Source organism: Danaus plexippus, chromosome 17 (genome assembly GCF_018135715.1).
Source record: "Danaus plexippus chromosome 17, MEX_DaPlex, whole genome shotgun sequence".
Lineage (NCBI taxonomy): Eukaryota > Metazoa > Arthropoda > Insecta > Lepidoptera > Nymphalidae > Danaus > Danaus plexippus.
In genome coordinates, this window is record NC_083548.1 from 8,849,818 (window position 1) to 8,872,374 (window position 22,557).

General features: G+C 34.4%; 3 protein-coding genes across 7 annotated transcripts in view; all 3 read left to right on the plus strand.

Annotated features, from left to right (window-relative positions):
* Window positions 1-5,371, plus strand: LOC116771350 (stimulator of interferon genes protein-like). Of its 5 annotated transcripts, none has more exons than XM_061523250.1 (7): window positions 1-389; window positions 820-870; window positions 1,106-1,341; window positions 2,700-2,960; window positions 3,144-3,312; window positions 3,541-3,654; window positions 4,154-4,288. In XM_061523250.1, the coding sequence occupies exons 2-7, from the start codon at window positions 846-848 to the stop codon at window positions 4,252-4,254; spliced, it is 906 nt and encodes a 301-aa protein (XP_061379234.1). In that variant the 5' UTR covers window positions 1-389; window positions 820-845; the 3' UTR covers window positions 4,255-4,288. The 5 variants fall into 5 exon arrangements, with proteins under 5 accessions (XP_061379234.1, XP_061379235.1, XP_061379232.1 ...); XM_061523251.1 differs by having other exon boundaries at window positions 1-378; window positions 708-870; XM_061523248.1 differs by having other exon boundaries at window positions 3-378; window positions 4,154-4,287.
* Window positions 5,372-7,155: 1,784 nt separating this feature from the next.
* LOC116771119 (uncharacterized) lies at window positions 7,156-13,422 on the plus strand. Its single transcript, XM_032662842.2, has 3 exons — window positions 7,156-7,461; window positions 7,553-12,257; window positions 12,353-13,422. The coding sequence occupies exons 1-3, from the start codon at window positions 7,245-7,247 to the stop codon at window positions 13,353-13,355; spliced, it is 5,925 nt and encodes a 1,974-aa protein (XP_032518733.2). The 5' UTR covers window positions 7,156-7,244; the 3' UTR covers window positions 13,356-13,422.
* A 1,477-nt stretch (window positions 13,423-14,899) lies between these two features.
* Window positions 14,900-22,557, plus strand: part of LOC116771254 (uncharacterized) — an 80,748-nt gene continuing 73,090 nt past the window's right edge. The window contains exon 1 of the mRNA XM_032663056.2: window positions 14,900-15,171. The gene's annotated coding sequence lies outside the window, so the exon portion shown is untranslated. The remainder of the gene's footprint in view (window positions 15,172-22,557) is intronic.

Here is a 22,557-nt window from a genome sequence, read left to right on the forward strand (position 1 = left end):
TAGACAGTCATCCAATGGCCAATACTATTGGCTCAATACTAATAGCCATTACTAGATTACTATGTACACAGTACATAGTATTCACAATTCACGAGGCTCTTGTGTCACGAACGTTGAAATTTAAAGGGAATAATATTAATTTCAGTTAATATTTACATTCAAATTTCAACATATAAATAAAAGTGTTAATGCAATGTAGGTTATATTAACCTCTATCATATTAGTTTCTTTATTTTTAAAAGTGTGAAACATTGTATGAGTCAATCTTTAGATAATATTTTCTTACAAAATCGAGGTGTTAAATCAGAATGTTACAAGAAACGAGAAATAAAGTTTATATATATGGAATCCAAGCAATGTTTGTAGTAATACTTTGTGGTGAGTGCTCAGTAAGCAATGTTTTATTTATTTATATTAGAATAATGTTACCAGGCTGTTCAGAATATAACTGCTAAATAAGCTTATCTCAAACGTTCCTCCTGTACGGTGACCAAAATGTACAAACGAACAAGACAATAATGAAATTCATAGTCCTCATGATTATTATTTGTTTAAACTTTCTGCATGACGTTAAAATACAACAAACATACTGAAATTGTACATATTCCATAAGTTTATATTGCCCCTCAACTTATATTAGAACATAATATTGTTAAATGTTTGGTAACCCTATAATTCATAATACAAGTGTTTTGTCTTGTTTTAAGACCCTTAGTCTTTTAATTCAGCAGTAGCTGTCAAGACCCCTAAAGGAATACAATTTTATCTATCATTATAACGGCTGAATTGCAATAAACTGTTGTTTATTGGTTGTTTTAGGAGCTCAGGGGTTAACCACAGATAATATGAAAGTAATAATTACAAGTGTTGGTAAGTTATTTATTAAATTTTTTAGTTATTGTGTCAAACTTTATATAAAACAATTGCCATAAATTCAAATAGCATGATGCTTGTAGATATTATAAAGGCCGTTTTCTTTTTTGTTTCTGAATTGTTTTGTTTCTAAACTTTTAAATTCATATGAAAATTTAAACATCTAAAATTTAATGTTTTCTTTGAACAGTTTATATGTATTTTATATTCTAATACATAATTTAATTTTTAGCTAGATTCACAGTATACTTTCTTCTTATAAATACATTGAACCGAGCTATCACTATGGCATTATCAAGATATCAAAATGGGAAAACTATTAAAGTTAAAATATTCATTGAGTGCAAACTGTATATCATGATGCTGGCAGCTTCAACGAGTATGTTACTATATAACAGAGAACGGGTTTTTGATGAGAACTTCATACCACTGTCTATTGCTTACCTCGTCATCAAATATCCAGAAATCGTAAGTATATTTTTGTTATTACATAATATATATGTAATTCTGGATTAGGAGGTAAAGCCTAGCTGTGGTGAAGATACTGCAGCTAGAACATGGGCTGGCTCAACTGGGGAAGTAGAACCTCTCACAGAAGATTGGTATAAAGTAGTCTTTTATGGCTGTTTCGTCTGATGAGTGAGAGAGATGATTGCCCTTTTCCTACAATTTCCTCTCCCTCTTCCACAATCAAGGCTGGCAAGGCATCATGTTACAGATGTTCATGGGCAATGGTGACTACCTTCCATAAGGTGTCACCATTGCCCAGGTCCATCAGGGTGTCTGCACATTGCTGCCTTTGAAATAAAAAAAAAACTGTGTAAAAGGCACATTTAGGTGTGGCGGGCATGAATTGTCATACTACAAGCAAATAATCATTTAGATAACACTTGAGAGTAATTACTAATCAGTATGTATTGAGTATTATAAGAACTATATATTCTAGAAATTCACTCATAACTTTATATAGAAACATGTAGATATATATATATATATATATAGTGTTTGTATGTTCGTTAAGTTCATGAATGATAGCAAAAATTTAATAATCCACAAGTATCTTTAGAAATAGAGAGCTCTGAAAGTAAAGCTTATAGCATTGTAGGGACAAACTTTTATTGTAGTGTGTGAGGAGCCAGAACAGATCATAGTTACTAACTCAGACCAAACTTACATTTTCATATTATTAGTAGTTTTTTTATCACTTTTACTGCACATAAAGTATTGACTTCTTTCAAATTAACATATCTCGGTTAGTTAAGAAAACGTACTTGTTTTTTACTACACTTCCAAAAGTTACTTTGGAATTAACTAACCAGTATACTTATCTCAATATATATAAAATACTGAAATATACTCAAGAGAGTAAATCTTGTGATCATAGTGTCAAATTATTGATCAAAAATCTGATAGATTGATGCCGGGATATTCCCGAGGATTTTTGTTGCCATAGTAAGTAGTAATTGTAGTAATTTTATCATTCTTGGATTCGGATTACATTTATGGTATACACTCAAATATATCAAATACTACATATACAAAGTGGATAAATTTTGATTTGAATTGAAAGCTACACGTTCCGTACTGACGAAATTTCCAGAGAACATAGACATCAGATAACAATAACGAACAATTTTTGTACCTACATATTAATAACATTATCAATGTCTTAAGTATAGACACTTGAATTATTGCAATAAATGTAGAAGAACGAAGATTATTGTGACTTAAGTGCGGTATAAACAGACGTCTTTTAGTTTAAATAAAACTTGTTACAGAGAAATTTTTTATCTTAAGCTAATTTTCCAGTTCGTTGTGCCTTGCAGAACCAAAACCTCGAGGTTATCAATTACGGAGTTGGAATGGCGTGCAGTTTTTTCGAGGGCTACCTCGTCCATGTTATTCCAAACGATGGCCATAACTTCTTCGGTCTAGAAAACAATATCCTCGTGTACGAAGGCACACACACAGTAGTTTTTCCTGTCAAGAAACTTCTCATAGTCGTGACTAAATCTCTGTTCTGCCCGCCGGATCTGAAGCATTTTAATAAGATAAACAAGGATTTACCATATTTAGATGACTGTTCTGTGAGTTTGATGCATTTTATCCATTGTTTTAACATGAAATTTGTATTAGAAAACGATTCAACTGTTCTTCTGACTTTTAAATTATTAACGAATGTTTGCAGCTTTAAGATTATTAACTAGAGTTAATTGTTGATAGGAAAATTTTTAAACGGCCGTTGTTCCACTAAGTTCTGTCATTTCCAGCCACTGTCGAAGGTGACGAAGCATGTGGCTGGTGTCAGGGATCGCGTGTACAAGAACTCTCCATACAAGATAATCCGCAGTGGAGCCCGGCCGGTGTATGTGATCGCTGAATGTGCGACACCTCTACATACTCTCAAGAGAGTGCTCGATAAAACGGCAGTGTATAAAGGTTAGTGGTAGGTGGTAGATTCATGCTGTCGGGTAGGGTAAAGCTTTTGTTTATAGAAGACAGGTACCTCATTCCATGACCAGCTCTGAGAATGTGGTTCCATTTCTGTTGAGTCAGACCATTTCATTGGCTGGGGCCAAAGAACTTATATTACAAAATGATTTAAGTCAACAAAATTCAGCACAAATAATTATAATTGTATTAAAATTGATATTATTCATTTGTCAGAATTGGCTAACGTGGACAAACAAGAGTTGTCTGATGATTTCTGCGAGATGCTGGAATCTATTATTGAGAGGAGCCCTGAGTACCGGGGCAAATGTGAACTTGTGTTTTTTGACGGTAATAATCTTTTATTTGTTTAAATTTGATTAGCAAAATTCATAATGTATCAGGAAGTCACATTTTGTACAAGTCACAACAATTTTGGTTCAGATGGAACTAATACTTTTGTTTTATAGATACAATCCACAGATTTTAGCCCTTTGTATATTTTTCACTCTCAGATCCTTTTTAAGAAGTAATGGTTACAACAACAATTAAAAATGACTTCTACTCAAACAGTTTATCATAGTTTTGAGAGGTTGAAAGAGTTTTTTTTTTTTAGATTTTTTACATTAGAGGTCCATCTTCCATACTTTTAAGTCTCGATTGGACATTTTGAACTTGATTTATAAAGACATATGGTACAGACGGTAACTCTGGAACTGCCAGCATTCTCTTAATCACACGTAAATCACCAGACATCAATGTGGGTTCTCATCTCTAAATCATTCTTCCACCAGGTTGCACACTGAACTTAAGTTCAAAGTATTTTTATCTTAATATATATATAGATCAGAGCGGTGTCAGCCAAATATAAAAGCAAACTCAGCTCTGAGATTGTTTATATTTAATGATAATAAGATTACTAAATTATTAAAATATTCATATGAGAAATAAATATATACGAAATCCTGATGGTTCATCGTATAAGGAATACTAGTGAGTGTTGTTCTAGACGAGGATCCGACACAGAACCTGGCAGATGTGCTCCTTGATAAGATCAGGGAACTGGAACCCAACTTTGAAGATATCATTAACAAGAGCTAAAGGGCCACAAGCATTTACCTATTATGTGAGTATTGAGAGCACAAGTACAAGACTTAGTTGTTAGTTTAGTACAAGATGTTACTTCGGAATTAAATTTCTGATTATATAATATGGGCCTTAATTATTGTAATATATATATTAGCAGCTCTTTTTGTTATTGTGTTGCACATTGAGAGAACGTCTCATGGGTTGGCATTGCCAAATATAGTGTAAGTACATAGTAAAACTAATAGATCATAAGACGAGTCTTTAAGACTTCAAACTACTTTTTTTAGTATGTTTATTAATATGTATACACTACACGGAAACGGTGCCATCATGAGCTGACCTGACTCTGAAGTCATCAAGGAAATTAAACCAATTTTATTTTTCAATATAATCACCATGAATAATCACTAACACACTTCTGATATCTGTCAATCAATGTCCCTAAACTTTTATAAAAATAATTTAACAAAAAACGCTTGAAAATTTTCTTTTAGTTTTTGCTTTAAATTTGTGAATTAATAAAAGGATATGTCTGTGTGTGGAGAGTAAGGTCAATGACCTGTAAACCGGCATTGACGAACTGCATCCTTCGAAACACCAGCAGTATGAACAGCGACGTGGTCATGGAGATGCAGGACACCTTAAGACAGCTCCCCACTTCGTTTTGCCTTTTTCTAGTCTCGTAGTTTATATGTTAAGGAAGCGTGATATACTTCGCTATACGCGCCCATTCGCCTGTTCAACTAAGACTGCGCTTCATGTCGCTGAGTGATTTTTTATGTTCAGTATATCACGAACGCTCTATTTAATGCAAGACGACGTAAAGGACTGTATCAGGCCAGTTCATGATGGGACACTATATATATCGGTGTTTGTGTCTTTATATCTATCTATAATTTGACATTTCATACTATCCCTTATTTTTTGGTTAAAGTTCTCTCTATATAATTTATTCTTTATGATAAAATGATTAAATTACTGGTATTGTTTTATTTCATTTAACTTAAGGTAACATGTATAGTATATTGGTTTGCTTTTAACTTCATAAAAAAATCCCTCTATGTATCGTGAGCGCAACACAGTGTCTATTAAACGAATATCGCCGAGGCAAAATTATAGTAAAAGAGATAAAATATCGTAATGTAACGAGTGACGCTGCTGACTCTGAGAACGAACACCTGGCCGTGTGAAGCAGAAGATTCCTTTAAATGAAACTAATATTTCCCGTCCACTACGCTTTATTTTATTATTATCAGACATTCTCATCTCGTCTGGCCGGGATCACGGTTACTGCAAAGTAACCGCAACGTTGGGAGTTTATAGTTTTAAAAAATAATAAAGTAACGTGTAGTAATACGAAAATATATGTTTTTATTTTAAATGAATACTCGCGTTAGTCTTAGACCTCAGAAGATTCCTGATGAAACACAAGAAATCATTGTTATCCTAAAATCGATGCAATCGTGTAGTCTTAGGTATAGGATATAAGTTTCAATTAGTAATTCTTATTACATAGTAAGTTTCGTAATTCGTAGTTTTCCTGGAACCTCTGGCTGGCAGTGTCACGCACCCTACATGATTGTATGTAATAATATAAAGATTTCGTATGTTGGAATGAAAACAGGAAGGGATAGAAATTGGTTTTTAAGGAATTTTTAGTGTTTCTTTAAGACAAACTTTACTTACAAGTCACAATTGATGAGAGATATTTACACTTTTAACTATGAAAAAAAGTATGAATATGTTTAACAACTATGAAAAAAAGTATGAAAAGTATGAATGAACTAAAGAGTTTAGTCGACCTAAATCCGTTATAAGATTCAGGATAAGGTATCTTATCGGCTTCAAGAACTAACAGATTTTAATACTGATTTGACATTCCTAAATTTGAAATTGAAATTTTTAAATTAGCTAAATAATGTATGTAAATAACATAACCTTTCACTAATTTTACTTTGTTTATTTGTGATTATTGCCAACAACTCCAGGGACCATGCCATCAAGGTCAATATGTATTACGAGCTTACCAGGAATAGCTTCGTCCTAGATTTTTACGCCATAGAAGTGGGAGCGAAAAGTATAACAGCTAAATCTCTCTACAACCTCCCAAAAGACTTGGGTCTGCCCATAACTAATATCAGTTCATTTTTGGAACGTGCATCGAAGGCTAGTAGATTCGTTTCAAATTTGGTTAAATAGGGAGAGGAGCTTGGACGGTGGTAAGCGTTTAACGCGCATTATATAATTTAAACTTTAACCTGGGTCGCAAGTCCCAGGCACTATTGAAGCTCCTCTTCCTGCAACGGGATGGTCCCAGCATCCGCACGGTGAATCCATTGAATGCTAAGAAGTTTCGTCTCCCTAACAGAAAATTTTGCTATTCATCGAATTGTTATTATAAATGAGAATAAATATATTTCAGATTAACCTACTTTTTAAAATAGCAAACTTTTCCTAAATCACTTTCTTCGTATAAGTAATATTCTTATTAGTTTACTTATTATGACAAAATTTGTTGAGTCGACGTTGCAATGTATCAAGTTACTACAAATATGCACTATAATTTAAGTAAATAAATAAGTAATACTTGCTAAAAAAATTAAAGAACTATGTATATATTAAAATCTAATTTGCGATATTTTTCCATATGTTTTTAAAATAGAAGAAAACTTAAACGTACAATATAATATTTTAATCAGTTAGTCATAGATTTAAAATGTTTGGTAAATGTCATTTTTGAACCAACCTCTTTGATCTGTCAAGTGTCAACTTAGAAAACTACGAGTCAAAATAAATACACGTGTGGGCCTGCGTTACGAATAATGAGTAAATGTTAAAAAAGTGAATTAAAAATGGGCAAAAGAAAATACGAAGATAATTCAACTAGCGACAATAAGAAAACAAAGACTGAAAATAATTCAGAAAATATAAATGACACTGAAAATGATGTTGAGCAACCTCAAAAGGAACAAAATGTTAAGAGCCAGAATAGAAATATTAGTAAAAATGCATTATTTGATATAAAGCATTTCCGTAAAGAGTTAACAGCAAAGCAGGGCCAGACCATGGGTAAGATAAAATTACTTAATATATTAATGGATATTATAATAATTTAGTTTCCATGTTCTGAGAGTGAAATATTTATTCGTGTTATTTTCAGCATTAACTCAGTTCCTGCAAGTCTGCCTCAATCCAGACAGTGATGCAGACTATATGCTCGAATATTTAAAAGTCGGTGGTAACTCCCATGAGCTTCTCCGACAGATATCTCAAGACAACAAGAAAAATCTGTCACTAGCGACACCTGTATTTCATCTGTTCCACCTGAACATACTTAAGGTCCAGTCCTCTCTTCCCCACATGACATCCATCACAGAGGAAGCTTGCAGATACTTCTTAAATACATTTACACCAACAGTGGAAATTATGATCAGTGAAAGTTCAGGTCCACGGCATAGAAAAATTATCCTCAATCTTTTGACTTCCATGGTGACGTTGAGCTCCGACTTAGGTGTCGAAATATTAAACCAAATACCACTGACTCCAAAGAATTTACAATATATTCTAGAAAAGCCAAATTATAAAGAGAAGGATAATGTCAGAACATGTTTTGTGCGTTTCATGACATCTTTTCTTGTCGAAGCTCATCTGCCATTGATAAAAGCTTTATTGGAAAAACCAGGATTGCTATCTTTGGTGATCCCCGGACTAGTTCAAGATGAAGCAGATGCCGTCTTAATGTTTTTGAACATCCTGAAGAACAATGTGATTGATAATACTTTAATATCAAAAACTTTAAAATTGAAAACATTCAGTCACCAAGTGTTGATCAATATGTTTAAAGTCTACATGTGGAAGGGACCTCCCGATTCAGATTCAGACAAAAGTGACATTAAAGAAGAAATAATGAGGCTGTTGTCTGACATTATACTTACATTATTTACATCTCACAAACTTGGACTTTATTTTATGGACCCACTGCTCGGTGTCAGTGATGCTAATAAAAATCAAAACTTGTACAAAGCTCTGCTGCTGTTAAAACGGCCTTGGGAGAATAATGACCAGAGCCAAGTGGTCCTGGAAATTATTTACCGATGTCCGGATCTACACAGAGCTATGGTAAATGTGATCGAACAAAGTTTCCAACCCCAACATTCGCCCATGTGGGGAAAGGCAGTGAATTTTGTTATATCTCTTCTTGATAAATTAAACCCTGATAAAATGGCGACTCGCTTACATAACCTGAGTCCCATCCAAACAGCAAACTTCATAAGGTTCATCACCCTGCCCGTGCCATTACTTAAATTAATGAATGCTGCAATCGGAACAGATCTCACCATATCCACACATTGTATTAAAGTCATAGTGAAAATGTTACAATCACTCAGGAGATTTATGCACATACTGGAATTAGAAGATTCAAATGAAAGAATATCAGAACTGAAGAATAAGTTGGAGAATTTTCTTCCTAAACATATGCCATCGTCTAACATTATTGTGTCACTCATAAAGAAAGTATTAGAGGGTTCTGCAACTCCTGATAATGCTGATGCTCAGGATTACAGGCTGCCGAAGCCGGAGGCGTCAGATGCTCTATTAACATTCATTGACACCCTGCTATTGTACAACCACATTTACCCAGCTTCCTTTGAGTCTCTGGAAGGTAACATTGATATGAAGCGTCTGCTAGACTTTTCCATGACACTAACTGAAGGCAATATATCTTTGTTAAAGTTCAAGGTCGTTTCTCTTTGGCTAATATTAGACGGCTCAGCTCTGACCATTAAAAACACAATGTTCAAACAACTGTTCCTGATTATGTTGGATGTGTTCACGAGCGACGAAAACGAAACGTGGTTGGAAGCTAAAGAAACACTGTATATATTTTTTAAGAATACAGAAGTTTTTGAGGCCGATGAAGATGAAATAAATCTCATGTTGTATACTCTACGGAACTCGAAAGTAAATCCGATATCATTGATAGCAGACATCATTGAACACGTTCTGGCCAATGGCGAGGAATTGTCTGAATACGTCAGGAATCAAGTCGTGAACTTCGAGATAACAGACGAATGTAGCGAGGGCAATCTGGATAAACTGTTCAAAGACTTGATGGGCGGGAAGCAGCCCACGGAGAGTGTTTTTCTGGAAAACAAAATACCTTCGCCTTTCATCGTAGGCTGTATGCAGTTTATTCAAAGCAACAGAGACGCTAAAAAGAATTTAAAACAATTTCTCTGTTTGTACGTCGCCAATTTGCTTCATTGTAATAATTCTCCGGAACTCACCGAGGTCTTGATCGGTGACTCGAAGTTAGATATAAGGAGTTACGTTGCCGACTGGACAGTACGACCCGTAGTTATACCCGATAGCACCAGCAAGGATGATACGTTGAAGAAATTATCATACTCTATAATTGAAGCTACTGAAATACCGATAAATGCTATCTTTCCATTCTTATTGGAGACGGATGACGAATACGACTTGAAAGTCCTGGATGTTCCGTATAGAATAGATACAAGGAAAGCTATCAATGGCTCGGATTTGTTTGTCTGGGCGAAATACTTGATGTTCTGTATTATACGACTCTCTAATATGAAAGAACTTTATGAAGAACAACAGAAGAAAATCGACGGCTACTTCCAAGTGATTATAATGACAGGCAAAAAGCATCTGATGTTGAACATGTGCAGGAATATAATCTTGAATTTGTTCAAGAACGCCCACTCCCTCAAAGTATTCCAGCCTGTCGATTTCAACAAAAATCCATCGAACACTCTGGCTACGAAGTTCATGTTACAAATTCTGGAATCTAATAAAGATGTCATTAATTATCTCAATCAAAAACATAACATCCTAAAGTCGTATCAACAAAAGACATTCAACGAACTAGTGAAGGCATTTGTTAAAGTGAACAAAAGAAAAACTATTGACAGCGAAGTGACTGTGAGAGTGTTGGAGACGATAGGATTGTCTAAGGAAAACGATTTACATCTATTCGATAATATATTTTCAGCGAATACTTTCGCTTGCTTCGGAGAAGACAAAGAACCAACTTTGGTTTTGCAACTGTTAAACATTTTGGTAACGAAGTATTCGAAATCCATAGCACTAGAACTACCTCCGGATACTTTAACCAATTGCTTCGTAATGTACACGAAACTCCTGAACCTTAAAGATGTGACTCCTAATTTGGCAGATCTCGAGGAGTCGCTTATACAGTTGTTTGAACATAAACCCCACTATACTGCGCACGTCACTCAGGAGGAATTTAGAATTTTTTTCAATGCCAATGCTATCAGAAAGTCAACCTCGACTCTAGCTGCACTGATACTTAAACATCAAATTAAGATGTGCGATGTTTTCGTTGAAGAATTAAACAGACCAGAAGTACTCAGTCTAAGGGAGATCACGTTACCTTTAGGTAACGCTATGATTGATCACGAACAGTTTCTCTTACAGAACAAAAACGTTCTGGCCAAAATATTCGAAGAGTACAAGACGAATATTAATAAGTTTTTGGAAAAACCGCACAAAGCTGGTCAAGTGTATGTTAATTCATGGAGATTAATCAGGAAGCTAATAACCGAGTGTATGGATGTCAATGAGTGCAGGAAACTGTTCGCCAAAATTCATAAATATGAGGTCGTCGAACTCAGTCATCTGAACTTGTTCCAAGTTGCTTTCATGAAGCTATGTCTTAATGGCCTCGGCAAAGAACATTTGATGAATTATTTGTTATCAATGTTACACGTTATTTCAATAGCCATTAGAGAGAATAAAGAATCTGCTGTTCTAAAAGATTTGGTATTTAAAGTTAATAACGTAATCGGATTAGTTCAGAACAGAGAAGATCTTGATATGGATAAAAAAGATGATTTCAAAAAAGTAACTGAAAGTGCGATTTGGCAGAATTTTTGCAAATCTGTTCTTAAAGATTCCTTGAAGGTGAAGACCACAGATGACGCAAATGTGTCCGGCCCACAGCTTTTATCTCTATTGTCATATTTAATAAAGCTCGTCTATTCAGAAAACCACGAGGACATTGTGACCATTTTCGACATGGTCACAAGTCACTCGGAATTTTTAAATGTAATGCTAAGTCTTCACAGTCCAGAAATTAAAGCGCGGCTGTTGGAGTTCTTATTCGTTCTCATAACAACAAACAAGTCGGTAATGAAGACACAACAGATACCGGTTTATCTCAGCGCATATCGGGCCACTAGAAGCCATTGTGATCGTATGATTCTATCTATTCTACAGTTCTATGAGAGCAATGAACTGCCAGTCAATGAATATAAACCCTACATTTGGGGGGAATCAGCGGCTAATCATTACGCAGTACGGAAGAAACGAACCGCCTCGCTGTGGGGTCATCCCTCACCTAACCAGGTGATGAATTTGTTCGAGAAAGATTTGATTGAAAACACAATAAAACACTTTCCTGTCAATCAAACCCTCGATTACCATTATGAAATACCTAATATCAACTCCAGTAGTCGCACACTAAAAGAATTCTTTGCCAGAATTGGTAAAGACGTTAAGGCGAAGAATGAGGACACCGAATTTGCGATATCCATGTTATTAAAAAAATATGAAAATAAGCAAATAGTGGAAATGGTAAAAGAATTAGATTTGAACTCTGTATCTCATATCGAAGAAGATCAGACTATATACGACCCAGCATTTTTGTTTCCCGTATTGAGTCACATCCTGGCGCCGGGCTCAGTCGCTTCTTGTTTCAAGATGTTGAGGACCGGTCTTTTATCCATTCCTGTCATGGGTTTGAGCTCCTCTTGTCCTCTGATGCGGGCCGCTGCTTACCACGTGCTTCACAGGTTCTGTTTGCTATTGGAGACAGAAACGTAAGTACTTTTTAAGATCATTTTTAGTATATATTAATAATCATTATTGTTTTTTCATCATTTTTTATTGTATTAACCGTTATTTACACTTTCAGGAGACACAAAAACGATAAACTTCTACTGAAAGACTTCATTGCCACATTGCGTCAGAGTTTATCCACCGCAATAAACACGAAGGCCATCGAGGGCCAATTGAGGGACATCAAGAATCCCAAACTACCCGCCATAGGTGCTCTGTACCTCGCGAGGGCTCTCATGGTGTCCACCATGCCCACCGACCCGTTGTATAAGCCGGTAAATAACTTCCTCATCGCCAAACAGCTGGTCGATCTCAATGTCGTTCCGGATTTCCTGAGTCTCTTCCATGACAGTGACCTGGAAGCGAATGACAGACGGCTCTGGATTCTCGACATAATAAAAGACGGAACGAAAACAATCAGCGACGTTACGGTTGTTTTTAAGACGATGTGCCTCAAAATGATCATGGACTTTTACGGCACGGTGTTGAGTGATAGGAAAACTAAAATTAAAATTATCAACAGTCTCAGTGCCATCGTAGCCGTCCCTTGGGCGTTTGAGATTTTGACCGAGGGTTACAGTCTGATGCCCTGGTTACATCACGTCGTCAGAAACACAGACGATAGGAGCATTATGATAGCAATTTTCGATCTGATAAAAAATCTACTTCACAGCATGGAAATCCTATTGCTGCTGAAACATGTTAAATTCAATCCGAATATGGATATTACTAATTTTAGAGTGAAATCTGAGATCGAATTTGAAATATTAGGATTAATTTATAATTTACTGCCCAAGACAAATCTCTTGGAGTGTGAAGATCTGATCGACTACGTGAGCCTTTATAACGTTATGACGAAAAGGTCGGTCAAGTTTTTGGGGACGAAGCAAATCGCAAATGTATTGATAAAGTGCACGTCTCATGTGAAAAATGATGAAAGAGTGAACATTCTAAAGCGGGCGCTCGATTCAAATGATCCCGTCATATTACATGGCAAGAGTCTGACAACGAAAAATATTTCTTGGGAGGACAGATTGATTAGTGGACTTCGGGACTTAGTGCACACTTATGTTTCGTAAACAGGAAGTGTCACATCTAGAGTATTTTATAATAAGATTAAATAAAAAAATATTGTATATTACAAAATCTTTTAGTTATTGCACCACCAAAGAGGTTTACAAAGTAATATACAAATACGGGATGTCATTGTAAAAAAAAGTATTTTTGTTTTCAAACCTTTCTTATAAGCGATCGTGATGTTTTTGTACAAGAAATCAGAGTCTGTAAGAAATACGAATTAAGTCACGGGAAAAACTTAGCTTAGAATGTCACCAGCTTTAATCATGACTGCTTCAGTCAATACTATCTAAAACCGGTCGGAAAAGACCTTTCAAGATCTTAGTGGCGTCACATAAAGTAAATGCTATGTAAATATTATATATATGGAACAGGATGTCAACCCGTCAATTCAGACATTACACTCTAGGTATAACAAATGGGAGTACCTACATTTTAAAGATTTATTTAGGTTTAATTATCTATATTAACGAGATATAAGCGGTCAGTTTGACCTCTACTTGCTTGTGAACAATAATCTGTACCCGGCCTAATAACTATACATCTATAGATCCTTCAACCTTTATACACATCAAGTATGTTGTTAGGTTTAAAACAGAATTTATTCCACACATTGCTAAATAAATGTCCCTGTCGCTAAAGATAATACATTTATAAAACTCCGTACAAATCGAAAATGAGTTAAAACTTAAATCTGTCGGTGTAAAAGCCACGAAGATTTACTCACATCGAGTCTTCAGAGCAGCGCGGGTTAAACAATATTTTATCAGCAACAGAGTACCCGCTGATAGGAACTACTCACGGTTGAAGAAACGTACGTAGTCATTGTAGTAGCAATTCAATTTGTGTAACTTTTATTATGCAGATCGATCGGTTTCCGATTGTTTACACAATACCATTTCAATAATAAGTACTCGATTTATTAGAATGGTCAATTACCAAGTCCGTGGGAGAGCCGGCTGTTCCCACGTTACGTTTGAATACTTGGAGGCGTTCGTAGATAACTTTTAACACTTTTTCTTTGCTTCTCCTTTTTCGTGACAATACATAGGTAATATTTTTTAAGGAAATTGATTATTTACTTCGCAAAATCAAATAATCTATGCTTTTAACTCAACGAGGTTTAGTATTTTATTATAAAATTTTAAAGAAACATAGATACTCATTCATACATTATGATAAGTTACCCCATAGCACTTTTTTGGAAGCTGTTATAAAGTAACTATTTGTTAAACTATATTATTTTAACTTATAACTACAATACCTGTATCATGTAACAGTATACATTTAGGACATAGATTATTTCGTAGTAGTTGTCGTATATTTATATTTTACTTAAATCAATATCTTTGGCATCAGTCACAGTAAAGTAACATTTAAAAAAAGCATGAAACCCTTAAGATTTTTTTAACTTATCCTAGTTTCTTAACTCTCAGTTTAATCTCTATACCTTAAGACGTCAGCCTTTTGAGTAAGGAAAATATATATTCATCAATTCAAGGTTAGTTTACAACTATTTTATAGTGATAGAACAATCACAAGAGCGTCACCATGGTTACTAGATGTCAATTCATTTCAAGAAATTGTAGAAACCATCTCTTTCATTTAATATAAGTATAAAAGAGATGGAAGTATAGTAACTGTTACGTACAAGGCCGCTACTTCAGATGTAACATGTGCGTCCGTGTGTAGTGTCCGAGGTCTGGTGTTTAACATTGTAAAACATTAAGTATGTAATAAAAAGTCTGTTTTTCTGTGTGTTCGGAATATATACCTGTGGTGTTGGTGATGGTGTCGCCATGGTGATCCCGATGTTATGTAAGTAAATCGATATTTTAAATTTTTGAACGGAACTATCGAAATAGTACGTAGCTATGTCATGTAATATTGTAATTGTAAGTTTTATGTAAAAAAAAATGTGATAATTAAATATTTGTCGTTTATTTTTACAGTGAAATATCATATATTAACAATTTGTGTCTCTAGTTATCACAGGATTAAAACTATCATAGGATTATTATTTCAAAAACCTAGCTGACTCGTTGAGTTTCCCATGTGTAGCTGAGTAAATCTCCCTATATAGTAGACTTCATGAGATACGAACAATGATTACATCTTTATGTAACCTCACAGGAGCTTCACTGTTTATAATTAATTGAATCCTATGTTTTGTTTAGTGATTAATATATAAATTAACAAACGGAGAGAGTTTAGTTTAATCGAAGGCTTCGTAATAAGCAACTTCGGTAAAAACTAAAAATGGTCTTTCCATCGATGAAGTTAACACATTTTTATTATCAATGCCACGATTTCTAATTACGTGCAATTTAAAAAATCTATAAGTTTTATTGATATAAAAACGAACTTATTCATATTATTACTTTTTTTTACAGTTTTCACTTCTTCATTATGTTTGTAATGTTATAGAATAATTACGAAGGTAGCTGGGCACTTGTTAAAATGAACCAAGCTTTTTCCGTATAAATATTAATTCTTGCCATAAATAAGTTTAAGTTTTCGAACCAATCGATAGCAGAGCAATGAATTCTTTGCCATTGCACTTCTAGTATAGACTATACTAGACTTGTTTTAGTCTGTGATTGTAGATAAGATAAAAGTGATCAGGTTCAATGCGCGGCTTATTGAACTAGGAATGGTGTTGGCTTTCGGAATGCTGAAGAAGTAATGGTGTGAAAATCTCCATAATATTATTAAGAGAAAAAACACTCAAAATTCAGTTTTACACCAAACTAGTCTCGACGAGGTATACGTCAAGATGAGATTTACAAACAATACAACTAAGAAACACTCAACAGGAGTTATATCTAAACACGTCTGATTTCCTTAGAACAGAACTAAGTACCAACATCATATGTGTTATTTCTCAGACACTTATTCGTTTGTATCATGGTGATATTCACCAAGACAGACATTTCACGGGCAGTTTAATTATACATGGCTCTGTACGATTTAAAATAGATTATACTCGAGTCACGACGATTAAGTAAGTTAACCTATTCAGATACTTGGGAGTTTGTGTGCGTATTTTGAATGCTGAAGCCGTTGTATGAATCTAAAGATTTCTATTTTAAGGCTTCGAGAATTAAGCTTCGTGTTGGACGGAGGCTACAGCTTGACGTAGGCTTGACGCTTCACACTGAGTAAGCTATTGACTGGACACTCTTTAAGCTGCATCAGACAATCAGTTCTTACATTTTTGTTTTTTTTTTTACTTTGTGCAAATATAATAAAAGTCGTGGTGGCCTGAAGGTTAAAGGCCCGCCTCTCACACGTGAGGGTGCAGGTTCGAAACCTGGCAAGTACCAATGTGATCTTTTCATATACTTTTTAAGAGTATTTAGACACTACTGGCGGACGGTGAAGGAAAACATCGTGAGGAAACCTGGACTTATAATTTCAAATTATAAGATTGAAATCGCCAACCCGTCTTGAGCAAGCGTGGCGATTAATGCTCTAACCTTCTCCATGTGAGAAGAGGCCTTTGCTCAGCAGTGGGCTCCTACAGGCTGCTGATGATGATCAAATATAATATTTATACATATCTTAATTTATTTAAAATTTATTTATTTATTAGTTTGCTTGATGAAACAGGTAAAGTATAAAAATTCTTAAAATACCTCTTTTTAAAATACTCACCTACATTAATTACATTTTTACATGTAACATTAATTTTAGTGTGTTAAGTTATTCTTTTACTTCTAAATACTTATCACTTCGAAATCAATGGATAACCACTCATAGTAGTTGTTGCCATGTATAGGTAGGGAGAATAAGTCATTATATAACTTCACACGGGCAGTATCGACGTGTGTTCATAATAGAAAAACCTAAAGCACTCCATGTTATGTGTGATGACACAAACTTGTACTAAGGGTACAGGCCGCTTTGCTAATTAGTATACTATGTTAGTTGATTGAAAATATAATATGATACTGGACAGAGTCATCGGAGTCGTCAATAAGAGAGTCAAAAGTCATCGAACCTTCTATTTTAATGTTTTTTTGGCACAACATTTAAATACCGGTGATTGGAACCTAGTTTCAGTGTAACTTTAAGAAAAGGAGGGCAAATTTTTAATTAAATTTTAGTAGATATTAAACGCCTAGATAGATAACCTGTTTGTACTAAACAACTGCCACTTCTTTCAATTAAATAAAACGTATATTATTTTTATTAATGTGCGAAGATTATTGAATGGAACTCTGAGTATTTGTTTTAAAGATGCAAATTTTTTTGTCTTATTTTTAGTGAGAAACTTTTTTGTTTCATTTCGAAGTGTATAAAAATTGGCTATGAAGCTTTGCAGGATCGAAATAGAGTTACGATAGCCATACTGAGGTCGACTTGTCTAATGAAACTATTTACTGTGGAAGTATTGTCTTCTTTAAACGAGAAGCTGGACTTTGGTGGAGTTTATTGTGCGTAGAAAAATTAGGAATCTTGTCGTTCATACGAACCTTAAACGGGAAATTGAAATAAGTAAATTGCTATCCTTAAAGTTGTTATTTTAATCAAAATAATTCATATTAGTGGTGTGATCAATATTAGATATTAAAATTAATAAATACTTATAATGTTCAATTAAGTTCTCGTGTAATAGAGCGTGAGTTTATATGAATTTGTCAATGGACACAAGACTGGACACGGAATTCATAGAGTTAAGAAGAATTAGTGCTGTCACACGTAGCATTGATTTGTTACAGTTCCTAATGTAAAACAGTTCCGCTCTGTCAGCTTGTTGATTCTATTCAATAATACGTGTGTATAATTATAATATATTTTAAGTAGACGTCGTTGATGTGTTGTGTCTGACTATATTCATGATTTGAGAAACTTGTCATTGAATTTTTAATGTCAATTTATAATGTTTTAGTTATGTGACTTCTGTTTAAAATGGAATTGTTTTTGGTTAAAACAATACTAAAGGAAATAACGGCCGAGTAGGTAATTGTGTGATTGTAATAATGTTTGCAGATCGATTCTTCTGTACTGGTACTGAACTTTTGCTGCTTCTACTGTCGAGTTCGTTATTTTTATTGTGTGACAGACATAAGTCTACCAATAAAGTTTGAGATCAAATATTTTTATATCTTTAGTTAATTACTTAAAGATGAATTCCCTGTGACACAGTCCCACCAAACCATGGGTTGAGAACAGTCAATTCAAGACCTGTCCTCTTTTTGTTAGTAGTGCATTAATTCGGCCGGTTTTAAAACCTTTTACTCGCAAGATTTGCTTTAAACTATCAAAGAATATTACCGAGTTACGGTTTAAACACATCAAATATATATGTATTTGATATTTAATAATATTATATTTCCTATATTTAAATTTTGTGTGAACCGTCGGTCTCCGTAAAGCCGGTTGTATAATGTTATGTACATATTCATAATCCCTCTATATCTCCTGTGACTATGGTCATAATAAGAAGGAAACTTATTTTGACGTTATAAAGTAAAGACTTTACACAATTAAACATACTAAGAACAAGATGGCTCTACACGTATCTGTGTCATTCTGAAGGTACATTTTTTGTATTAATGTGGGCTTGATTTTAACTTCTTTCTTAAATTGCTTTTCTACTTTATGAACGAGCGATTACTTTACACTCTTTCTTTGCTAAGACGACGTGACACGGCATGATTTAGATGTAGAATCTAAGATAGGAACTTTTTAATTAAAGTCAGTGTTTATCTGTACCTATAACTTCTCGGACTCATTATTAAAAAGCCGTTTATCTTGTAATAAGACAAATCAAATAATGCCTAAGTAATTTCGTAACGGTATTTTTCGTCACGCACAATTTTGAATTGTTGGCAATTACTCGACGCGTTAAGGCGCCCGGTTATATTGGAAAGCGTTGATTCACACACAATGTATTGTGTTATTAAATACTTATTTCATACATCTTTATATACTTTGCAGTTAAGAGTTTAAAAACTTATTATTAATTAATAATTAATTCATATTTTAAAAAATGTGTGTCAGAGCGGTGTAACATAACAAATAATCTTATTTAAATGTATAATTTTTGTGTCTTCGTAAAATACTAAATAATTTTTAGCTTTCTCTGTTAACTGTAAGCTCCGTGTATAAACGGTAATTTATAGCACATCCGTATAAAATCGACAATATATATTTTAATATTCGCTTCTCGTCGATTCGATAGCCTTAACTTAAATTAACTCACACAACAAATAAAAACGTTGACATGAGCTGAATATACCAGGATTCCAGTGCGAATCAAGCCATAGCATTAAAAAGACAAGTTCCCTCACAACCTTATTAGTTTAATTAATATGTCCCTAAGCTTCGATTGCGTCTAAGTCGAATAGAAAGGAAGGCTTCGCGTTTTTAACTAACATAATCTTATATATGTATTAATGTAAATCTGTTTGAATATTTGTTCCTAAATACAACTGGGTTACTGGATGTGACAAAGTGTGTACAGTTAAATTGATATAGGAAATAAATTAAGGAAATAACTGTTATCTTTTTATAAAAGGTCGCAAGAAGGTGAAGATGATGTTTCAGATATTCAAATCAATGCGATTAAAAATATGTACAATAATCTATAATAATGTTTTTTTTTTTATCAATGAGTTATTATAATCATAAATCACGTAATATTTCAAACACGATAATGGTGTCAACGTAATTTATTCCGTGGAAGAGAAAGTCCGTGTTGTCAATAGAGGACGTCGGGCAGTGGGTGGTGGGCGGCGGTAACTGTAGCTTTGAACCTGCCACCATTGTGGAGAATACAATATTATCTAAACATAATCTCGTGTAATACATTTGCTGTGAGATACGCCGTTAATTGTTAACTTTTCACCGATTACAACATAATAATATGAAATTCTATTCCATATTAAAGCTAAGAGCTATATATTCTTGAGACTAAAATTTCTGTAAAACTTTATTTTATTTATTGATTTGATTTAGGGAAGTAAAGTCACATCAAATGGAACCTGATGTATAAAGGCTTTATATATAAAACTATTCACTGTTTATATCACTTTTAATATACACAATGACTTAAATGATGAAGAGGACAGTGATTTATGTGAGTGTCGCGGAGAAAAGGAAAAATGAAAATAATATCTACGGTCATATTTATTAATAAAATGTTAAAATCAATTCCTAACTACAATTTAATTAAAATTAAACTAATATTTTTCGGTTTTATTACGCGAATTTTATTATTTTAAAACTACATACATACTCCGAACGTTTCGGTTACTTTTCAGCAACCGTGATTAACGGCACACGAGGTGTGAGTGTCTGTCAGTCGGTCCTTGTTATTTATCATCTACCGCCATCGATTTCTTAATCTTCTGGCGTACCGCTCTGGATGCCGGCAGAATGCGCTCACGGTGTCACGAGGTCCTGCGGTGTGGTCACGGACATGAGATTTTATATTTTTAAGGAGGGGGTCCCAGGTGTTGGATAGATTCCAGCCATCTTCTCTATTGAAGTTCCAATTTAGTGTATAAATTAATTTTATTCTATTTAAGATGAATACAAAAAATCCTTTCCGTCGTTTCTGAGATAAGTGTGATCAAAGAGATTGAAAACAACATTTTGTTTTTAATTATGTAAACAGAACCGTTTCTTGCTGCCTCCGTTCACTTTAGGCGGCTTTCATTCAGATACGACTCTTGTCACATGTCTATTCCTGAATCGGTTCATCGATCAGTGTGTGTTTTAATTCACAGGAATATTTAAATGACGTCGGTCAACACAGAAGCTCTGACATTTGTGTTATTTGTGATGCTTATTGATAAGACCGCCGGGCTGTCTGTGTGTAAAGAGACCGAAAGACCTAAGATTTATGTTATAACAAATCGTTCTTGAAGATTTCTTTTATTAAAATTTTATCTCTTTCTGATAATTTCGACTCTTTTCCGAGCTAATGTATTTATTTCAACTATTAACATATTGAATGTTTAAGTATTTGTTAACTCGCAGTATTGTTATAATACATTTATGATAAAAGTAATCAATAATAATGAAATGATCTTTTTCTCATATCATTATATTTATTTGATTCATTTCTTTTTAAAACTAATTTCGACGTAATATTGGACGAGGTCGAGGCTGAAACTACTTTGATATATTTAATTACTTGAATATTTAGTAAAGTTTGAATATTATATTATATTTTTATTCCTTTCTTTTGTTTCTGTTTCTCTTATTACTTATTCATACACATATAATAATGTTAAGAATACACAACAATGGAGGCTGCCTCACAGACGACACCTTCCAGCGACCGCGGCGGTCCGACACTCGAGGCGGATGTGTCTTGTAGATGTCTGATACAGAGACACTGCTCTAGATACACAATACATTCATGACACACAGACGGGACGGCTGTTAATGAGATTTTAAATCTGTCCGCGGCCCACGTCTTATGTTGTTTAAGAATTTATTGGGACATTTATTTATAAACAGAGCAGTTATTCATTATTAGATCTTGTTTAAGGGTGGCCCCCGGGACCTCATATGCTGGTTGTTATTTTTTATTATTTATATACAAATAAAGACAAATAATATCTCTATATATTGGACAAGAGGGAGAGGAAAGGGTGGGAAAAGGGAAAGGACAACCGACTCTCTTACTCGTCGGACGAAACGCAGCCATTAAGGACTACTTCAGAGGATATGTTGATATAAATTGAATTAGACGGCGGTCAGAGGTACCTAATAGCGACAGGATATCAATGGTGTATCTGCCTCTGATCTCTGTAAATCGCGAAATGCATCAAAGAAAATTGAAGTTAATAGCTGGTTACGTAAGATAGGTCGTGTCTGTAGGACATAAAATCTGGGTATCCGTCAAGAAAAATAAATGCGTCTTACTAATCTTTAGGTGGCAGTGGACTGGCGAGTGTCGTGTTGTGGTTCGTGTCGTACTCGTCTTCGTCTCGTAAATCACAAGGCAACCGTTCAGGCCCATCTTTCAACGACTTCATCAGATAACACATTGGAATCCGATTGATGGGTCGGCGGCTTGCCTTTGGTTGATCGGCGGTAATAGCAGTAGCCGATTTTATGGTCTCACATCCGGGCATTGAAATCATTAAAAAGAAGTAGCAATATACGTAACTAGTGAGGTTACGGTGGCGAAGGACGTAACTCTTCACATCGTACAGCTCTTGGCTTCAGACAGTCAGTGGG

Bases quoted from the DNA above. Each gene is read 5' to 3' on its own strand.
- LOC116771350 (XM_061523248.1), top strand. From the start codon at position 309: ATGTTACAAGAAACGAGAAATAAAGTTTATATATATGGAATCCAAGCA. The intron at 871-1,105 runs GTAAGTTATTTA...TTTAATTTTTAG, and splicing joins AGTAATAATTACAAGTGTTG to CTAGATTCACAGTATACTTT. The intron at 1,342-2,699 runs GTAAGTATATTT...TGTGCCTTGCAG, and splicing joins TCATCAAATATCCAGAAATC to AACCAAAACCTCGAGGTTAT.
- LOC116771119 (XM_032662842.2), top strand. From the start codon at position 7,245: ATGGGCAAAAGAAAATACGAAGATAATTCAACTAGCGACAATAAGAAA. The intron at 7,462-7,552 runs GTAAGATAAAAT...TGTTATTTTCAG, and splicing joins AAAGCAGGGCCAGACCATGG to CATTAACTCAGTTCCTGCAA. The intron at 12,258-12,352 runs GTAAGTACTTTT...TTACACTTTCAG, and splicing joins TTGCTATTGGAGACAGAAAC to GAGACACAAAAACGATAAAC.